This window comes from Equus caballus, chromosome 10, assembly GCF_041296265.1.
Source record: "Equus caballus isolate H_3958 breed thoroughbred chromosome 10, TB-T2T, whole genome shotgun sequence".
NCBI lineage: Eukaryota > Metazoa > Chordata > Mammalia > Perissodactyla > Equidae > Equus > Equus caballus.
This window is the reverse complement of record NC_091693.1, coordinates 78104240-78126422: the sequence shown is the minus strand read 5'-3', so window position 1 is coordinate 78126422 and position 22183 is coordinate 78104240. Positions and strand designations below refer to the sequence as shown.

Genomic DNA, 22183 nt, shown 5'->3' with positions numbered 1-22183 from the left:
ATTTGTAAGTGGTCCAAATGGATAAGGCAAGAGGAAGAGGCACTCAGTAAGGAAACTTGAAAGTCGAGGTGTCCTTATTTTATTTTAATAAAGGACAATAGCACAATCACGTCTCAGCCTAAAATATCAAATCATGTTTTCATTTAGTTTAGCATTTGTTCAATTCTAAACTTTAAAAATATTATTTTACATGTTACAAAAATAGTCTAGGAAACTTGTACCAATGTATAAAAGTAATATTATTGTTTTAACAAACTTGCCTATCATTTCTTTTCTAAATGCTGGTCTTCCCACTTTACGTTTAGTCGTAAATTTACAAATGCCTTTTAGAAACTGAAAGAAGGAACTGGGATAGAAATTTGTAATGATTTCACACTTTGTCTTTTTTAAAAATGTAAATGAATTTTAACTCAGTGATCACTTACTAGAGTGACACCTTCTCCGTCCCAGCATCTATTGCTATTCATGTTTACAGCGCAGGAGGCCTTTCAAAAAGTTTATGGTCTTCTGGGTGTGCTCAGTACCTCCAGGAAGATGCCAGGCAGGCCTAAGGAATAAGATATCTATCAGGCATTAGAGAAAAAAATATCCTCAACATATGTTTCAAGATTTAGAGGGTAGATTCAGTTGTCTAGGAATTGTTTTCAACCAGGGAATCTCTTTTGATAAAGAAACTACATAAATTAAGCCTTAGTGTAGTGAATTGTTTTTTACTTCATGTAATCTGACTTCAGCTCATTGCCTCCTCCTTGACTTGAGACTCTTAGTAATTCCATTCATCATTTCTAGCAAGGAAAACATCAGTAACTTAATCATTAGCAGGAACACATACTGTATACTCTCCGCAGTGGAATCTGACCAAACCAAAAACAATCAAACTGACTTGCATGAGAAAAAACTCATAACAATAAAATATTGGCATCTTACAAACATGCCATTCAGGTATTATGGAAATAAGCCAGCCAAAATCACTCAAGGAACAAAGATAAAGCCATTTCCCTATATTTGAATGTCAGGGAGATTTTCAGGTAATAGCTTGTAAAATGAAGGACACCTTTAGAGTTCCAATGTAAATTTCACCAACCTAATCTTTCCTTCTGAGAGTAACAATTCTCAGGAATTCCAGAGGAATGTTTCCTAATCATAAGCTTCTTTCCGGTAAATGAGTCCTGCTGTTTCTGTCATGTTTAATTTTATCTGTTGTTATGTCTTTGTTTTCTTACTTCAAAAATCTGTTTCAAGTCCTCTTGTGTAATTAGATGGGATATAAATTGTAAATGCATTATTGGCAAAAGAATTAATATTTTGAGTATTTACTATGTGTTGAATTCTTCATCACTTAATTCTCATAACAGCCCTAAAATCCATCCTCATTTTATGCAGGCCTTAACTGTGGCTTGGAGACTTGGTGGGATTTTCAAGATCACACAGATTATAAGGGATGGAGCTGAAACTCTCACTTATATCCATTTGACTCCCAAGCATGAAGACTGTATACTAAACAACATTGCTTTCATTACAAATTCTATTATTAATATAATATTAATAATTAATAATATTAATATATGATACATAAGGTATATAATATATCCATTCATATAGCAAAATGCTCTCTAATTTCAATAGGATTCTCTGACATTATTTGAACATAAAAGAAGACCTGTCCATAAGTCAGTACTAAAGTCATGAGTGATGCTGAAGTATGCTGCACCGAATTTGTTTTGGTGCCCCTAGCACAACAAAAACTTGTCCTGAGCTAATAATCACCTGCAAGGGCTAGCTCTCTCTGTCACTGTAAAGGCAGGCAGCCATCTGGCCTTTTCTTTCTCTTTTTCTTGTGGTCTTACTTCCCCACTGCATCCACCACCTCAAAATGACGCACTCAGCGATTTTAGAGAACGTAATATAGTTCATTACAGCGGTAGATAATTTCTGATATAAATTGGATATTGTACTTTTGGCGCAGAAGCACTAGTTTGTGTGTTTTAATAGTTCTACATATTTTGGCATCAAGGGCTTTCTTTCACCAGATACTCTCTGCCCGGAATCCCTTCCTCCCCACTCCTGCCTAGGCCTTTAAATGCAGATTACAATTGATCTCCTCGTGGAGTCTTTTTCCAACATTCCCTCTGTGTATATTATTTCCCATCATCACACTGTATTATAATGATCTGTCTATAAGTAGGTTTTAGCCAGTATATTGGGAACTTCTTGAAGGTAGGGCTGGTGTTTAATTATTCTTCAGTGCTTGTACATAATAAGTGCTCATTAGATTTTTTAAAAATAAAATAATGACTTTATAGTTCCTCTAGGTAAATCTAAGAATACTTTATTGTGTAAATTATGTATAATTCCCCATGGGAAGAATTTTATATATTTTAAAATAAATTCCTAAAGACCTTATCAAAACCATAAAAGATGATTATATACTTACTACTGTTCGCAGGAGTATATGACAGGGAAGAAAGCAGCTTAGACTGGACAGGCACCATCCTATGAAGATATTTTTGAAAGCCTTAGTATTTAGAAACAATTTATTTATATTCATGACTACTTGTGTTTTAAGCTTTAGTCATTTTGTTGACTCCTTCCTAAATCTAGATTATCCCTAGATTTTAAAAACTATAAAATACCATCTTACCTTAGAAATATGTTTTCAAGAACAGCTCCCAAGAAAGACTTGGGGAGGGATCTTTCCAGGTATATATCTCTTTGATTGACGAAGGAAACTCAGAGTGAAAGCTTCGCTCCTCTGTCCCTTCCCAGCTGCAGTCCTGGACCCACCTATATAAGATGATGCTTTGCTGGCCTTAGGCAGTCTGAGATCTGGAGCCCACATGGAAATCCAGCTCCAATTCTTAGGAGCTGAAAGGTCTGAACCCCTGCTCACCTCACTTTTCAAACCGTAAAATGAAAATTATGCCTACACCCTAAGGATCTTAGGAAGATTGAATGACATTACATCAAAACTGTTTGGGAATGTTTCAGGCATGTAGTAAGCACTATAATAAATGTTAGCTGGGGAAAAATAATGTGGATCACACTTATTTTTAGTGTGCCCCAACTTACCTTTCTTTGCTCACTGAAAAAGGAACTTTCATGTTGCATGATGTTTCCATCAAATCTTTGCTGCCATGAGGAAAAAGTTTATAATAATATGGATTGATATTTTTCTAAGTATACGACCTGCATGTTATGAAATGATATGCTTTGTTTTTATGCATCCTTGAACATGCTCAAGAATCAACCTGGATGGGTGTAACAACTAGAAGAAAATCCTGCACTGAGTGGAAGCTAACCTCTGCTTGGGCTGAGGGCCTGGGCCTGGCATTGTCCTCTTCTCACTGCTGCAGAACGCAATGTGTGCAACTCCCATCGCTCCGCTTGCTAATCCACAATTTGCCACAGCGAACTAATTTTGACGAATTCTAAAAAAGGAAAACTTCCAGTAAGCAGGCAGGTCTGCTGACATTTGATAATATCTAGTTGTCAGTGAGATTTTAGAAGGTGCGTATGCCCACGTTGATTCCTGGATTAAAAAGAAGCACATGGCAGGAGTTTATGGAATGCAAATGAACGATAAAACATTTTGCAAGCATTTCATATGGGATCATATGTTAGTTAATGTTTACAGTTCATGGCCCGGATGATTTTGGTTAATTAAAGAAATCGCATATGATAAGGAAGCACTTGGAAACAATTGCGGGCTTTTATACAGATCGTAATAAGCCTAGAGACTTGAGGGAGCCTTTCAAGGTTCTATAAAACTGAATATATTTTCCCTTTGGCTCATTATTTACTTAACTGCAGGTCATTTATTTTGGCAGGAGAAAATGTACCTGTTTAATATCAAAAGGCCTATGAATTTTAACCTTCTTTTATTGCACTATTGTATCATTTGAGAATTGCTAGTTAAATGAAAAAAATGGTGATTTTTCTATATATCTTAGGATTCCTCTCAGCTCCTGTGATTTTGGTTTCCATAATTTAAGTGCACATTGAAAATGAATTGCTTTATTTGATTGCATGTAGATTTTCCATTAATGAAGTTCAGTAGATATATTTAACATTGTATATATATCTATGAAAAGTAATATGTTCAGAAATGGCTGGGAAGATAACTGAGTGTATGTATCCACTTAAAGATCTCGCCTAATAACAATTTCCTATTGCATAATAATATGAATTTGTACTTCAGATTATGAATTATGCATGTTGGGGACACATCTAGCTATCTTAGTTGTGTATATTAAATTTGCTGATACTTTTTATTCAATACTTACTCCTGCATTGTGTGTACAGGACAAAGCCCAGCCATACCACCTCCATTGCCAACACAACAAGCTTCCAGACCTACTCCGGCATCACCTACTCTTGAAGGCAAGTATTTTATTTTATTTTTTCCAAAGATCTTCTCTATTATAGATAAAATAGAATGTAGAGAAACAAAACAAAATAATAACAGCAACAACAACAAAATCCATATTTTTTCAAATAGTGTCAGTGTGTCTAAACTCACTTTACTTCTCCTGAAATTATAGTTGGCCCCTTTTTAGAAAACCAAGAATTTCCTCTTAAGATTCTATTTTGGTGACCATGAGCTTCCTGAAGGATGACCAGCTTCATCCCCCGGAAATCAAGCCAGAAAGTGTAGAGACAAATGGACAAAGATATGCCTTAGAATTCTTGCAGTTTTACCACAACTTGATCAATTTAGTGTCTTAAGAGTCTGGTCCCAGAGTTTCTGGGTTTGAGTCTCAGTTCTACCTCTTACTAGCTGTGTAAATTTGGGAAGTTACTTAAATTCACTGCCCATGAGTTTTTTCATCTCTCAGATGGGACAAGAACAGTACTGATCTCACAGAGTATCGTGAGGATGAAATGGTATGTGTATATATATATATACATCTGTGTGTGTGTGTATGTATATATGGCAACTTATAAGCGGTGTAAATAAAAATAATACTACTACCAACAAATTCTTCAAAATATGATGTTTCAAGATCAGCAAAATTAGAGGAAGGGTTACCATAATCAATTTTGCTAGAAGTTTAAAGTCATTTCTTTAAGTCTTCACTCATTCATTCCTTCAACTGCTGCTGATTAAATCTCAACCGTGGGATCAGGCCAGATACGTCCAAAGTACCAGGGATTCAGAGATTAATAGAAAATAGTTCCTGCCCTACCAAGACTCAGTATACAGACATAAAATTAAAAGTCATTAAAGAGGAGCCTGCTATAAAACACAAGTCATTAAAACCAAGAACATCTCTAACGTTTTGCAAAGGTGAAAATGTAGGTGTCCCCCAGATCATCACAGGAACGTTTCCACCCCCCAGCTCTGACCCTCTCTAACAGAGACCTTCTGTGTACACATGTGGACACCAGCCTGCTTGTCCAAGTTCTATCCACTCTGTCCAACAGACATCTGTTGGCTTTGGCCACCCCTTCAGACTAGGGGTGACCACACTTATGAGGATTTATTCAGGAAGAGGCCCATGTGGCCACTGTCTTCAGAGTAAGGGCTGATTGGGAAAATGTATTCCAGGTCCCAGGATCTGGAGTGTCCAAGAGAAAAGATTCCAGGTGATGACACCCTGTTGGCCCCACAGACTCCTAGACCCAGGACAGGGTGTAGCCACAGGAGGTCCCGGAAGAGCCCTGTAAAGCAGAGCCTCCAAGAGGGGCCCTGGTTGCTGGGTTCCAAGAGGTGTGCTGATTACCACGATGCGATAAGAACTGCAAATAAGTCAGTACAGAGTAGTGTGAAAGCCTAGGTAAGGGACAGCATAGCTCTGTTTGGAATAGATGAGGAGAACCCGGGAAAGGCCTCTCTGCAGAGGTGACTGAGAAGCTTAAGTCCCAAGAATAGGTGTTCAACAAGCAGGTAAGGAAGGCAAGGGCATTACTGATAAAAGGATTGGCATATGCAAAGTCATGGAGATGGAAAGAAAGGAGTTTAGACCAGAGAAGTAGTTTAGCATGGAGAAAAGAAAGAAGGGGTGGAGAGAGCTTGGGATAGCTGATAGAAAGGCATACAGAGTGCAGAGCATGAAGGACCTTGTAGACTAAGCTTGGGATTTATTTTTGTCTTTAAAGTTTAACTATAAAACATTGAATAGTGAAATAAACCCATAATATACTCAGCCTGCAGATACATTTATTAATATTTTCTGTTCTTACTCATCTAACCCTTATCTTCTTTTCTTCCTTCCTTCCTTTTTTTTTCTGATTGTATTTTTGTTTGTTTTACAAATCTTTGACGTCATGCTATTTCACCCAGCTCAGGAATTTTTTTCTTTTAAAATTTTGATGAATTTACATGGTTCAAAATTTAAAAGTTACAAAAATGATGTAGGGAAAAAAGTCTCCCTCCTGGGCCTCTCTCCCAACCACCCAATTCTCCTCCTTCCAGGCTACCAATGTTAGTTACTGCGTAAACTTTCAGAGATATTTTGCACATATGCAAGCACAGATATTTCTGTCTCTGCTATGCAATATTTATTTTTTTTCTACAGAAGATGGAGAATTTCTGATTGATGGAATAGACATGTTCATTTATAAAGATTAACTTGACTGTCATCCTGCTAAGCTAGACTGGCAGTATGAAATTGTTTGCAGGCACTTGGGAAAGGAATAGTCCAAAGAAGTTGCAAAGCCTGAACTAAACAGTGGTATAGTGGATGGAGAAAAGCAGATGGATCAGAAAGATATTTGGAAAGAGAATCAATTGGTCTAAGTATGTGATTGGGTATAGGTGCAGAGGTTGCACAAGGAATTAGAATGACTCCAGGCTTTCTGAATTAGGTATCCAGGTGGACAGGGATGCCATGAACTAAGATGGGAAACCATTGAAATAGGACAAGTTTGGTGAGGAGGAGCAGGAAGGTAATGGGCTCAGACTGGGACCTGAGAGTTTCCCATGGGACATCCAGGTAGAATTACTAAGCGGACCACTCTAAATTGGCACATGGAACTCAAGGAAGTATTATACAGCTCTTATCAGGAATGATGCATTCATATAACCTGTTCCCTCCTCTACACCTTAGCTTCTCTCTCCCAAGCTCCATTCCCAGATGAATCTCCAACAATGAGGAAGAAATGTCTGAGGATTTCTGTTCACTTGTTGTATCCTCCAAACCTCTCCTATGAAGGTGACCCAGGCCCTCTTGATCATTTCTTATTACAGAGTTGGTGGGTACCCTGTGCCTTGGAATGTAGGATAGTGATTAGCAGCCTGTGCTCTAGAATCACACAGATCTGGGTCCAAATTCTGGTTCTGCCATTTTCTATCTGGGTGACATTAAATATGATACCTAAACTTTCAGGTTCTTTATTAGTAAAATATTGATACTCATATTACCTACCACAGAGAAGTGTCCTAAAGATAGAATAAAACTGTAATAATTGCAGTTTTTGTTGTTGTATTTGATATTGGTGAACTTAGGAAGTTTGCCTTTGACTACATTTTGTTGGCTTAACACAATTTTTCGGAAGAATTGGTTATAGATCATCAGCATCAAAGTCAACTGCAAAGCTTTTAAAAAATGCATATTCCTGCCACATCTTAGACCTAGTGAATCAGATTCTCTGACAATTCAGACAAGAAAAATCTATGTTTTTAACAAGCGCCTCAGTTGACTCTTGTGCTCATTAAATTTTGAGAATCATTGGTTTATATCTATGTGTAATAAATCTTACAAATCCTGCCAACTGTTTTACATTAAACATCTGAAATTGGTAGCCTACTTCAAATAGTCTTTCACTTACTTTTTGTATTTTAATTAAATCTGATTGTCTTGAGAGAGATGCATTGTCCAATTGACCACAGACCGCAACAATCCTTTTGGCCATACATTTATGTTTCACATAGTCAATAGCTGAAGAAGGACTTGACTAGCTGGGCATGTGAAGTTTTCCTAAGGTTGTGTTCTGACACCAGCATATATGTGTTTGTATGTGGGTACGACAGCTTATAAGTTCTTTATAAAACTAGTATGCACTTGTTTGTACAGATCCTGACCAAGTCATGCCTGTGGCTATGCTCTCTTCAACTCACATTTATTTAGAATATTACGTCTGTTTTACCTATATGCATTTTACATTTGATATCCCAAAACTCTGTAAAGTAAACATTACTATCGTCGATGAATAAATACAGACTTCGAGTTTATGTATTTCTGTGAAATTAGTAAATAGCAGGACTGGGATTCTAGCCCTGGATTTCTAATTCTGTGCTCAGGGTTCTTTCTACTAAAATACTTTGCTGACACTGGAGTTTGAGGACCCTCTGCTCAGTTTTCTGAGATGTCAGCAAGTTTTGGAAAATGAAGACGTGAGGTTTTGTCATTTAGATCTCACGCAGTTCTGTGATGGAAACATCATGTGATGTCAGTCAGGAGTACCCTTGTGATGCTTCTCAAAATTTAATATGCACACAAATCACCTGGGGATCTTGTGAAAATGCAGATTATGATAAAGTAGGTTTGAGGAAGGGCCTGAGGTTCTGCATTTTTACCAAGCTCTCAAGTATTGCTGATGTCGCTGCTCCAGGATCACATTTGAGCAGCAAATCCCCAGATGATTCAGAAGGCAGGTGAAGAGCAATTGGATGTTGCTAAAAATGCTTTTAATTTCATATTAGTCACCTGAATGACTTGTAAATGGCCAAAGGTCCTTCAGAATGACTGGAATGCCACTCATGGAGAAACTTTGACTGCTAATTGTTTGGGAAAAAGCAAAAAGTTTCAAGCCAAGTACCTAAGCATTCTAGAAAGGCTCACAAAACAGCAAGGGAAATGCCATTGGGAATGGGGGGAAAGGTTACATTATACTTGTAAATTGTAACAACCTATTATATAGTATGCAAAATATTTTGATTTGGCCAGCTACACAAATTGAATGAATTAGCAGTTGCAAATTTTAAATAAAAATACCACACAATTTGTAAGTCAGTACCGTATTAATTCCAATCTAAAGAAACTAATTTGTTTGGTCTTTAGATGACAACGTAAAGTTCGCATAAAGTCTCTCTCCAAGACTCCAAACCAACAATTCTTCTTGACTATTTAGAGAACAGTTCATAATCTAGTCCAGGATTTTAAGCTTTCGTCTCCCACCCAATTCAGCTACAAACATTATATTTGGCCTGCACAGGTTTTTTATTTATTGATTTTTGAATGTGGTCGTCTTGGATTTGGGGAGCTTCTTACTATTTCCATCAACTTCCACATCTCTGCTTCACCCATTCACTTACTTGGCACCAGACATCGTTTATGTGTGTGACAATTATGTGAAGAAAATTTCCTCTTGGTATAATAATTTCTTAAATTCCTGATCCACCTGAGTGTCTTAGTTGGCTCAGGTTACCAAAATGTTTTGCTCCATGACAAAATATCACAGACCAGGTGGCTTAAACAACATAAATTTATTTCCTCCCAGTTCTGGAATATAGGAGTCTGAGTTCAGGGTGCCAACATGGTCAGGTTCTGGTGAGAGCCCACTTTCTGGCTTGCATATGGCCACCTTCTTGCTATGTCCTCATATGTCAGAGAGAAAGCTCTGGTGTCCCTTCCTCATCTTAGAAGGGCACCAGTTGTATGAGATTAGGGCATCACAATTATGATCTCATTTAAGCTTAATCACCTCCCAAAGGCCCTGTCTGCAGTAGAGTCACATGGGGGTTCGGACTTCAACACATGGGTTTGGAGGGGGCACAATTCAATCAATAGCACTCGGTAGCCTCTAAGCTTCACTAACATATTAGTAAAGAAGCTTAAATGTTTAACTCATACAATTGTTTAAATATTTCTTTTTAAGTAATCAATGACTTTGCCTTTTTCCTTTCTATTAGATACAATTTCTCTAACAGTATAAATTCCCAACTTGCATCATATTCTCTGTACATGCTTATAATTGATAGGAGTTAAATATTTAAACAATTTTCTTAACTGAACTCAAATATAACTGAGTTCCTACTGAAGGTAAGAAACAAACAAAAACCCTGAGTAATCTCATCGCAGTCTACTCTTTTGTATCATTTACCTGGCTAGTAAGCAAATGATTTAGAAAAAATTTATAGGACCCAGATCGAAAAAAGAGAGAGAGAGATCAAAGGTCTATTTCTTTTGGCATTTGGACTGTAATAGCTTATGTGACTTGAGATAATTTGACACAAAACTGACAAGTGACTATCTCACTGCCCAAATGTTCGCAGGACAAATGATAGCCTATAAATAATAGTGTCACCTGAAGTTTCACCAGATTCTAATTCTGTTGTTGCAAGGTGGACATAAATCAAGGGACTCCAATTCCCCAAATTGAGGCAGATTTGGATAGTCAGAGTATTGAAGTGTTTGACTCCGACTTATCTCCTAGCAGAGGTTCATAAAACACCAAGTAGCAAATGTTTTGCCTATCAGTATGTCACTTGGAAAAGGATGTGTCATTTAAGTGAGACACTTAGGATCTGTTGTCATATTTGGAGAGCTATTTAATTTGACATTTCATCCTGGAACCCAGTACAGTGTTTAAGAGAATACATAATGTTGCAGGATGACGAGGCTTTTGTGAGTACCACTCTTACTTTGCAGAGAGGCAGCATCTTTGCACTGAGGATGCTGCACTGAGGAGGCTGCACTGAGGAGGCTGGCACTCAAGATGCTGGCACTGAGCAGCTTCCCAAGGAGCTCGGGTTATCAGGCGATGCTGAGATCAGGGGCTTTGTCAGGGTTACAGATGTGCTGCCTGTGACTTCATTAACATAATTGATTAGAAACTAGGACATATTTAGTATTAATCAAGCTTTCTTTAGTGAGGCTGATTATGCACCATCCTCTTGATGCACTATTTTAGTCTAGAACTTCCTTAGGACCAAGTTGCAAGAAAATGGCATTTTGTAAAAAGGGACTTACATGGGGCATTAAAGTGTGCTATTTGATTTGAGGAACACAGTTATAAAAAGTCAAAATGAGGGGCTTAAATGTATTTTGCATTTTAGAAAAAGTAGAGCTTATATAAAGACTGGATTATTAACTTTACTCCTAGGAGATTGGAGACAATTCAGGATTTTTATCTGTAGAAATCTAAAAAAATCGTGGACCTTGTTCTGGGTGAAAGCACTCTGCAGGTCTGTGAAGCCCTTAAAAGCTTCATCTGTGCTTCAAAGCACTTGACAAAAGTGACTTTCTCCCAGCACTCACTTGGTTCTGCGAAGTATTGGTACACTTCATATCTCAGACCACTATCTAATGCCTTGAAGTCACGTCTTGCCTTTCTAGAATTTCACTCCTCTCCCCACAGCACACTCTTTGTACATCATAATAAAAATCTCTGTCGCTTTGAATCTTTGGATATAAAGAGACTAATTGTACATTTAATCAATTATTTCCTTTGACTATATTTTTTAGAATATGATTGGCCAGAGAAAACTGGCTACAAGAGCATTAGAAGATCTTATATAACAACTACCTCATGTCATCATTCTGATCACTTGTTGTCAACTTGCATTTAATTATGAACATAGCTAATTGGAACTAACTTAAATATGGACCTAACTTAACTATAATATTAATTCTCATGATCTTTCAAAAAAGTGTTAAATTTTGTGACAGAATTAATTTCCTCGTCTATTGGGAACTCTCACTGGGGCTGGAAGACCTGCACATGCAAAGACAAAGAGCCACTGTCGCTACCCATTCACACCCCAAATGGAGCAGATTTGTGAGAGCTCACATCTATGTGAGCTCCCGCCCCCAATGCTACCTTATTATAGTAACATTACAGTTGGTTTTACCCCTTAACATGAGAGCTCTTTTAGCATCAACAGTTTGTCAGAGCTCTATTTCTCGGGAGGGATTAGTCCCTTATTGCTCTCAGACAGAATCCTCAGTGATTAAACAACACAACGTTGGGTAACATTTTCCATCCCCTCCCCAATCACCAAAAAGAGTTGCTTCATAAAATCTTTGAATAAGGGGCCAGCCCCATGGCTGAGTGGTTAAGTTCGAGTGCTCCACTGCAGGCCCAGTGTTTCGTCAGTTCGAATCCTGGGTGCAGACATGGCAGAGCTCATCGAGCCATGCTGAGGAGGCATCCCACATGCCACAACTAGAAGGACCTACAACTAAAAATACACAAATATGTGCCAGGGGTCTTTGAGAGAAAAAAAGGAAAAATAAAATCTTAAAAAACAAATCTTTGAATAAGTAGAATTACTATATATGATTCCATTATTTTTTAGTCAATAATGCCAGAAGATTTTTTTCTTTCTCCCACTCAACACAGACATCCCACTAAACACCATGTTTTTTATTGCCATTCATCTCTGAAGGATTGAAACTTCTACTCACATCTAATTGCTCCATTAAGTGTAAAATTGCCACAACTTGTCTATTGTAGCAAAGATGTGGAAGGAAGAAGTTAAGTAACCCCTAATTAAGTCTATATCTTACACTTAAATTACTTTTAATATTTTGTTACAAACACAATTTGCATGAATGAAGCCAGATATAGTGAGGTGAATAAATACTGTATAACTAATATCTTCTTGAATAAATATAGAATTGGTACTAACTGTATTGCAGTTGTAAATAATATAAATGCCGTTACCTATATGTAGGCAAGAGAACTCTAGAGAGAAGACCAAGGACTCAGCTTCCCATCTCAGCTTTGACACTTATCAGTTGTATAATTTTTGACAAATCAATTGACTTCTTGGGCCTCCATTTCTTTACCTGTAAACAGTGGGGCCTGAACTCGAATGGTCTCTTAAGTCCCTCTCTGCTTTCACCCAGAGATTTCAAGCTTGTTTTTTTCAGGCTGGTAGGTTGGTGATAAGCTGTTTTAAGAGCAGAGTGAAGATTCTATGGCTTTACATAGTGGTTACATAGCTACTGTAGATATGTAAGCTATGGTCATAGCCTAGATAGAGATGTCAAACTTGTTGGGCAACCAGGCATGCCCCTCTGTAATGGATAATGCTATGAAGCATTATTTACTGAAGTACAAAAATGAGTTGTACAGATCATAAAGGCTGTAAAAGTTAGGAGGGAGATGAGATATGAGTGAGGAAAGGCTATGCAATGAAATCACAAGACTCGCATTGGGCCATAAAGAGTCAGTTGGTAGGATTTGTATAGAGGAGAAATGAGTATTATGAGAAACTTATTATAAGATAATTTCTTACCATGGGATGCATCAGAGGACAATGTTCTACAGGAGCTAGTAATGTTTTATTTACAATTCTATTAAACTGAGAACTTTATCACCTTAGCTCTTCAGTGAGATATATCCTGAGAAAAGAGCGTAAAATAATAAAATAGAAATTTGGCCCCAGTTCTTATTCCATTAACTCTGTGACACAATAAATTTTATTGAACTTCAGGCCAATATAATATTTTCCTTTGTATTGTGTGAAATAAACTCATATCTTTCAGAGATTTTTAATGGGATTGACCTGTAGTTATAAATTTTGGTAAAATATATAAACCAAACTACTTTTCGTACCTATTTCACTTAGAAAGCTGCTAAGATGACTGAATGAGATAATGTATATAAAAACTTAGCACATTTTCTATCACAATTAGGTACTCAACCCTTAGTCGCTAATGTCATCATTATCATTTTTCTATCAGGAAATTTCTTTTATATGTATAGTAAACCATTAATTTTTATGATAGTTTTTTATTTGTATCTATAGAAGATAAAAAGGTAATTGCATAAAAGACATTAGTCAGTATATGGGGAAACTATAATTTCTTAATACAGGACTGGGGTGATATCCTGAAGGGTTTTATGTGCACAACTAAAGCTTTTACTCCTCCTCACAGACTGCAGGAGCCTGCTAAAGCAATTGAGAAGAGGAGTGGAATGATTAGATTTGCATCTTAGATTGTCATGTCAGCTATAGAAAGAATGGATGGGTGAGAGGTGGGGCTTGGGGGTTTGGAGACAAGACAAATAAGAAGCCTCCTATTAGGCTACTGCTCACGGGGAAGAATTCTGCTACTTTTCTTTTAAACAATCACATTTAACCCTCCAAACAACTCCAAGCAATGAATATGATTTACATCATTGTATAGAGACGATCAGACAAATCAAGTAAATTGCCTACAATAACACAGCTCTAACAGTGGTATAATTGAAACTGGAAGCCAGGTGTCTCATACCCAGGCTCAGTCTATTTCCATTGTCTTAGACTAGCAATTAGGCGTTAGGGCTGAGCATAATTGCTAAAGTCTTATCTGACCTGGGTAAATGAATGGCATTACAAATAAGAACTTGATTTTGGAAGATGACAATGAGTTCGGTTTTGGGCTTGCTGAGAGTATCAGGGTCCCTGGCACACTCAAATGAGTGATTAATGAATGTAGTATTTATAAAGGCTTGAGCAGAGTTATGGTAAAGCACCCCAGAGCTAGCAAAACAGGAAATATTTATCAGCCCTAGGCCTGAAGGGGCAGGAGAATGGAGTGGTTTATAACCCAGAAGCATTGTAATTCTAGGAGAGAGACACCCAATCAGAGCTATGTCCTTCAGTAGGGGAAAACACCATAGACACTACAAATGATGTGTATAACATTCTCAGTGAACCAGGAAGGGACTTGGAGAATAAATGCCCATCTCTCTCTTTTTTTTCTGCTCTATTATCTCTTGATGTTGCTCCCATGAGCCAAAATAACCCACATCTGGAAGGCAGAGGCTTGGTTAACACAATCCATAAAGATCAGGGTGGAGACTGGGCCTGGAGAGAAAATGACGACTGCCACATGTTGGGCAGCATGCTGAGCTCAATTCACTCTAGTGGTCAGCCCCACTTGACAACCAAATATAGGAGTCTGCAGTTTACAAAAAAAACCCAAATATAGGAGTCTGGAGTTTATAAATGAGGGAGATACAGATATTGGAGTCATAAGTTTAACCTTAGCACAGCATTTCCTGAAGTTTGTTATGGGGAACTCTAGTTCTGTGATATTCTTTGCGGAAAAAAAATTTCATGACAAAATATTTTTGGTTAGCATAATATGTTACATTTCCTTCCTGGACATCACAATGTACACTAGTATGCTATGAGATCCAAGAAATTTTCTTCTTCAAAAAAATCTGTTTAATTTTTTGAACTCAGTGATTCCCTTATTTTTTTGATCACAGAAACTTTTGTGTTCCCAGTAACACTTATCAAGCTCCCAAGGAATAAGTGATCTTACAACACCCTGTGTCATAGTAAAGCTTAGGTGTGAACATAACTGAAGTGCAAATAACCATGGCTGTGAGTGAGATTGTCTAGTGCATAGAGTTCGCCCTGGAAGAGAAATGTGGGGAACAACATTGTTTTAGTCAGGGTTCTCCAGAGAAACAGAACCAACAGGATGCATGTGTGTGTGTGCACGCATGCGCGCGCACACACATACACACACACACACACACACACACACACTGGGCTGAGGGCTTAAGGATCATGTGACTGTAGGGGCTGACAGGTCAGAAACATGCAGGGAGTGTTGGCAGATTGGAGATCCAGGGAACAGCTGATGCTGTATTCTCAAGTCCAAAGGCAGCCTGAGGGCAGAATTCCTTCTTCCTTGGGGGCCTTGGCCTTTTCTCTTAAGGCCTTCAACTGGTTGGATGAGACTTGCTTGCATAGGGAGGGTAACTGCTTTACTCAAATTCTACTGATTTAAATGCTAATCTCATCTAGAAAATACCTTCCCTGCAACAACTAGACTGGTCTTTGACCAAACAACTGTAACCACAGCCTAGCCAAGTTGACACATAAAATTAACCATCAAAAACACCATCCAAAAACAGACTGGAAGCCAAAGATGAGAGGATATGAAGGAAGAAAGGGCACAACAGGACCAAGAGCTCCAGAGAGATGGATAGCACAAAGACTGACCACGGACCTTCAGATTTGTCAGTTGGAAGATCATGGTCTCCTGTTCCTGCCTCTAAATTATCTCTCTGCCACATATAAATGAGGGTATAGGAGTCAGGAGTCTGAACGAGAGGTCCAATTGTGAGATTTATATTAGTTTCTTAACCTGTCAGAGACTCAGTTTCCTCACCTGCAAAGTGATATTTTTGAAACAGATGATCTCAAACGTCTGTTCTATCTTCAAAATTTTATCATGCTCAAGGCCCTTATTTCATTTATTCTTTTTCCCTCCACGCGTTTATTTCATTTCCTTTGTGTTACCCAGTGGGCTGATCAATACTTCCAAGGGAAAATGAGTCCTCTATTTCAGAGTCCTAATCCTTCCAATATTCTGTTGTCATTTTAAACTTCTCATTTTGAAAAGATTTTAGATCCACAGAAGAGTTGTAAAGAAAATGCAGAAAGTTCTTTTACACTCTTCTAGAAGCTTCCTCTAATGGTAACAGTTCACATAACCATGGTTCACCTAACCAAGACTAAGAAATTAACTTTGGTACGGTACTATAAAGTACAGACGTTATTCATCTTTCACTTTTCAATGGTTTGTAAAAGACTTTTAAAAAATTATTACTTACAAGTGTGATGGGGAAACATATTAATATAGGTATTCACAGCTTTTCTCCCCCACCTTAAATTCTGAGGAATATTCTAGATTTACCTCGTCCGTTCCTGAATGTTTGTGTTCCGCTCAGGATATACTGGGTGAGCAGAAGGATTGGAAGGAACCCATGGAATTAAATTAATTCATGTTCTAACAGAAAGGGTTACTCCCCAGAAGAAAATATCAGATCTGGATAGGGAGAGAAGAGGTCAAGAGAAGGGAATAGGAGAGCCAACATGGGCTGGAGTGTTTTTAGTCTGCTTTTGGGAGCGTGAAGGGTTTTGGGGAGCAGCTGTGATAAGAGTGGGCTGAGAAGCTTGGGTAAAGGAGAGAATCTTTAGAATGTTTTGCTTTGGGGTGTACAACATTAGCTATTTGAGAGACTTCAGTAAAGATTTAAATTTATCTTCAAATCTTCTTGGATTCTTGTTTCTTTTACCTGCAGCACTGTGCTAGGTCTGGGCATGCGGTAACACAGTTATATCTGAGTTAATATGTTAAGTGTGATTCAGCTTAGTATCATGGAAAAGTAGATAAGTCTTAACAACTGACAAGTAAACGTTTAAAAAAAGAAACCCAACAACAAATAAGCGGAAATGTCAGGAAAAGGGAAAAGAAAAATGGAAAGAAATGAGAGTTTCCTATGGATTGTGAAATATAAATACATTTTAGTAGACATTGAATATATTTCAGGAAAGCTGACATCTCTGAACTTAGAACTTTTCTCTCGTTATTTGGTTTTGATTTCCCATTGTTGATTATTAAAAAGACTTCTTGTGACAATCATTAACTTTTACCCATTGACCTATATACGAGGGAAAGAAGTTTTGTTTTTCTTCCCCTACACATCTGGCAATATAGCTAGGGGCGTCCATCTGATTCAACTGTCCAGGAGCAGTAAGTTTTACTCTGGAGATCCCAAGAAGCAGGGAGCAGTGAAGAAAACACCTGTTGCTGAGGACCAGCTTCCTGGGTCAGAGCTCGCTCATAACTTTTATGCTGGTATCAAGAAGTAGTTTCTTCCCTGCATTTAGACCAACGACGAAGTTAGGGGTGAGAAGGTTTGTGAATCTGAGTGAACATGATCTATTAATAGCTTTCTCATTGTGGAATTCTGATTGGAACGCTCTTGTGCCAGCAAATTTTTCTCATAAAGCAATTTATAAGAAAAAAATGGGTCCCTCTAAAGCTCTAGTTTACAAGTACCAATTTTTCTTTATAAAACATTTATTTGCTACTTGTGTCAGCTTGACCTAAATGTTTCTTTCTATTATACAAGCTTATTACAATTCTAAATGGTATTATTCTGCCTCTCTAGAACTGATGAGAAAAGTGACTACATCTTTAAAGCCAGGTCTGTTTTAGCCAAATGGAGGAAAGAGTTTGGCATTCGTTCATATAGTAAAGGGTGAGGGAACGCTTGCTTCAATTAGGTGAGGACTTTGTGTAAAAACTTTTTAGTCTCCTAGAATAGACTTATTTTAGGAAGAAGATCAAAACTTTGTTACTAGTTTGATGTAATCCATGAAAGATGATGAAATTCGTATAGTCTATTAGTTAAAACAAACCTAAATTCAATATATTAAAACTATTACAGCTTAAAAAGTTGTACTCTTTCAATGGGCACTATTTCCTTTCTAAATGTTGATATCCTTCAGGCATATTTTTAAAAATTGAAAGGCTTCAATTGAGAATCAGACATATAAATGTGCTCAATATACCAATAACTTTTGGTAATTTTGAAGTCAAATTATATTTTAAAATAACTATTGAGTCTAATTTAATTAGTAAGTCAAGCTATAAATTCTCAAGGATCTGTTATAAAAATAGCAGTTTCTTTGAAATGGTACTTTAATTTATATTTTTATTTTGACTGAAAACTAACTTTTTCTCTAAGTATCAATAAGTCAGTCACAGAAGGGAAAGGCTCAATTTTATGATGTTTCTAGCCATTCTTGACATCTTAAATGCAATGAAGTGATTTTGCAATCCATTTCCAACTGCAATCCATTTCTACAAATGTAGAAAAAGCATATAGATAAAAATATGGAAAAAGTAATCTTATGCAAATAATGTGATATTGAAAATGAAAAGCTATTAGAAAAGAATCTTATATTTATGTTTTCCTTGCCCTTGCAGAAAGACACATTAGAAAAGTATACAATAAGAGATCTTAAGCCAGCAATGATTCTGCATTAAAAATAAACTTTAAAAGTGTTAGAAGAGTTTTCAAAAAAATCTCCAAATGGCAGCAGCATCAAAAAAATAAAACAAACAAAACAAAATAAACCCCTAGGAAAACAAAAAGGAAAATGCTATTGTGCTACATGGAGCCACCCAGAGACGAGTGTGTGTGGATGGAGAGAGTCTCACTTGAATAAACGTCAATAAACTTTAATTGAGCATTTGCTTTCCGAAATGTAAAAGCACTGAGAGGAAAAATAAACATCAGTGTGCCTCTCTCTCTTTTACACTCACACATTCACACTGAGGTTGCCTATGCTGTTTCCCACCTATACAGAAAAGTGAAAAAGAATAGATGTGGCAACCTTCCTCTGTATAAATGTAACCCATTCAAAAGTAATGCAATCACTTATCTGAGAAACTTTTATCATTTTTAGAGGCTTGGGAGAAATCTACCTCATCCATATTAAATATTAAGTTTAATTAGCATAAAAAACTTTTTGCTGTTTGAAATGTATCAAATAATCTTTCTCTTTGCAATCCCCTTTGCATACTAAATTCAGAAACAGAAAAAAATTGTCACCACTTCAGAGGACTGTGGCTGTGAGAGAGCTGAAAGATGAGTTTCACAACAGTGACATAGCAGTCGGCACTCCTTTCTGTCCATACCTCAGCAAGTTCCCGAGTTTTTGGTAGAATAAGTCTACCTCGTGCTACATTTTCCAGGTTGCAGGGGAAAGAACAGGGTTTGTGGTCATCTTTAGTTTCGAATCCTTGTTCTGTCATCTGTGTGTTTGTGAAGTTGGGCAAGTGACTCATCTTTCAGGAGCCCATGTTCTCACAGGTTATAGGATGTGTAGACTTTTACCTGAGGACCAAGTAGATGTTACTGCATGGAAGGTCACATGCTTTATTCTATTTCCCACCACCTTGAAATTAGTGTGGTTCCAACCAAAGCTAAATACATTTTATTGCCTTGCTCTGACCATATAAAGTAATTCCTGAGATCACTTCTCCACAGTCTTTTGAAGCTTAAAGGAGCACTGTCTGTAGTAGAGTCCTGAAAAAGTTTGAATTTACACTGATAAGATCCGGAGTGGGACCTTTGCTTCCTGAATCGTGCCTCATCGCTAAGAGTTCTCACCCTGTATCCACAGGACATGAGCGGGCACTCTGTGCCTCAGGTCCTTCAGCTGGCATTCATAGTAACACTTCCACACTCAGTTCAGAATCAGGCCCCACATACCATTTCCCCCAGGAGGAGCTTTCACGCCTTTACTTGGCGCTCTTGAGTTTAGGCCTCTCTGCTGGCTCCCTTAGATTCCATCCTTAATGTCCCTAAATCCTTATTGGAATTGTAATCTTTCTCACTTCTTATTCCCATACCCAGAGTTCCTGGAAGAAGTCTTTTACAACCCTACGCTCTGACAGGGGGGTTGTCATTAAGGCTAAATAAACATTTGTTTATTTAAGTGAACAAAAGTTATAGATGTAAAATTCTCTGGGGAGTCACTGAAAGATGCTATGGAATTGCTGGTTGTGAATTTGTTGTTGTCTTTTTATATGTCACCCGTTCAGAAAGGTTTACTCTTCTTTCACTTTTTAAAAAGCAGTGTCACCTCCCATCCTCTCATATTCTAATCCTTTAGACCAAGATCTATTTCTTTTCTGATCCTTATTTAGACCTGACATTACGTGCACATATATACGTATTTATATATACATGAATATATATATATACATATATACATATTAATTTTTAAACCTTAAAAGTGGACTTTCCTTGCTTTGAAATTTTTTAAGCTATAGCCAAGTCAGAGGACGTGCAATAGCTATTTACAACTCTACAACTTTTTAAGTTGTCTGTTCCTGGCAAAATTAGGAAATAAATGCAAGATGATGCTTACTTCATTTGGAGAATGAAGGAATAAATGAGTGAGGAGGAGCTTAAGTACACTCTACTCCTTCCTCTCCTGTTATGTTGAAACAGAGGATTTACTCACAGTTGCATAAGGCAGCGGCTACTAATTACAGCAAAACTCAGACTGGAATCCACTTCTCCTTCATTCCAGTACAGGGCCCCTTCACAACATGTTAATTCCTCATATGTACTTTTTTCCTAAAGTTTCTCAATACAAAGTATTCCAGACATAGCCTCCCTCAGTACAGAAAAATAAGAATTAATGTGCATTTACTCAAATAGTTCAATGAATGCCACACCTAGAAAAATTGTTGAAGAGTATCTGTGGTCAGATTTTTATTCTTTCTAAAATCTAGTAATAGTCAGTCGTTGCTGTCATTATTTTTTGAACATCCACTCTGGTCCAGGCACTTTAGCTGTTTCTCCATTCCTCATAACAAGCCAGCAGGGTACATTTTATTAATCTCATTTTTCAACTGAGGAAAATGAAATTCAGTGTGTCACAGCACATTGCCTAATGTCACACAACCAGAAAGGGTCAGAGACAGTATTCAGACCAAGGTCACCACAGCTAGCACCCATGCTTCCTCTCTTGCATCATGCTCCTCTGGAGATAATGACAGAGAACTCGAATAACCACTGGCGTAATGGAACTTATCTGCTTATGTGAAATTTTCCATGATCGTGGGTAGGGAGTGGGGTTCCAAGCCAACTTCTGTCACTCTAGAGAAACAAGGTGACAGTGATGAGGTATGTCGAATGCATTGTTATAAAAGAAACACATCACACATCCTTATTTACTTCCCTGGGACCGAGAATGCATCAATCCTGACCATAGAAGGTAGAAGAAAAGCATCCATTGGACATGTAAAATCTGGATAATCTCTGCACTAGGAGGGCAAAGAGGGAAGGAAGAAAACATAAGATAAAAATGAAACATTTGCATTTGTTTTGCTAGGAACAGACGTCTTAGAAAGCTTTTACCATTATAATTAACTATTGTGCATTCTCTGGCTTTGAGATGACATAAGAACGTTTAAAAGCAAGAGAAAAGCCCATTGTAAGGGCTTAGAAAGTAGAAAGTAAGTCATTTAATTTTTCTTTCATCTGATGTTAATTTATGCAGAAGCTAATAACATATTTGTGGCTCAGAGCTGCTCATTGTGGAGAGGATTTCTCTCTCAACCATCCTTTCCTGTGATCCAGATAAAGACATCATTTCAGGGCTTGTGATACTTTCCTGAGAAAGGCAATATGCTGATAAATTCACGTTCCATAGACGCACTTAATTGTGAACCCCTGAAAGCTAGTGGTACTAAATCTTCTATCTCTTCTTTAGCTGTTACAAACAAAATAGCAAACAAATCAGAAGAGAGGAAAGCGGATATGTGGGTGCAGAGTGGGGTGGAAAGGGAGGTGTATTATAGACTGTTGAGAGACAAAAGTCAGGGGGAGGAGAGTTTTTGTAGAAGAAACATGGGTTACTTTTACATCCAAGTAGGATATCATTAAATTGTTGTGTCTTTTATAAATGAAAACCCTC

The 22183-nt window shown here is 37.5% G+C and overlaps 1 protein-coding gene across 50 annotated transcripts in view; it reads left to right on the top strand.

The window, feature by feature from the left end:
• Positions 1-22183, top strand: part of TRDN (triadin) — a 392671-nt gene that overhangs the window by 151102 nt on the left and 219386 nt on the right. For all 50 annotated transcript variants that reach the window (XR_011422188.1, XR_011422177.1, XR_011422182.1 and 47 more), the window contains exon 10: positions 4303-4380. Coding sequence is in view for 31 of the 50 variants with exons in the window: in XM_070223715.1 (XP_070079816.1) it covers positions 4303-4380 (78 nt within the window). In the remaining 19 variants the exon portion in view is untranslated. The remainder of the gene's footprint in view (positions 1-4302; positions 4381-22183) is intronic.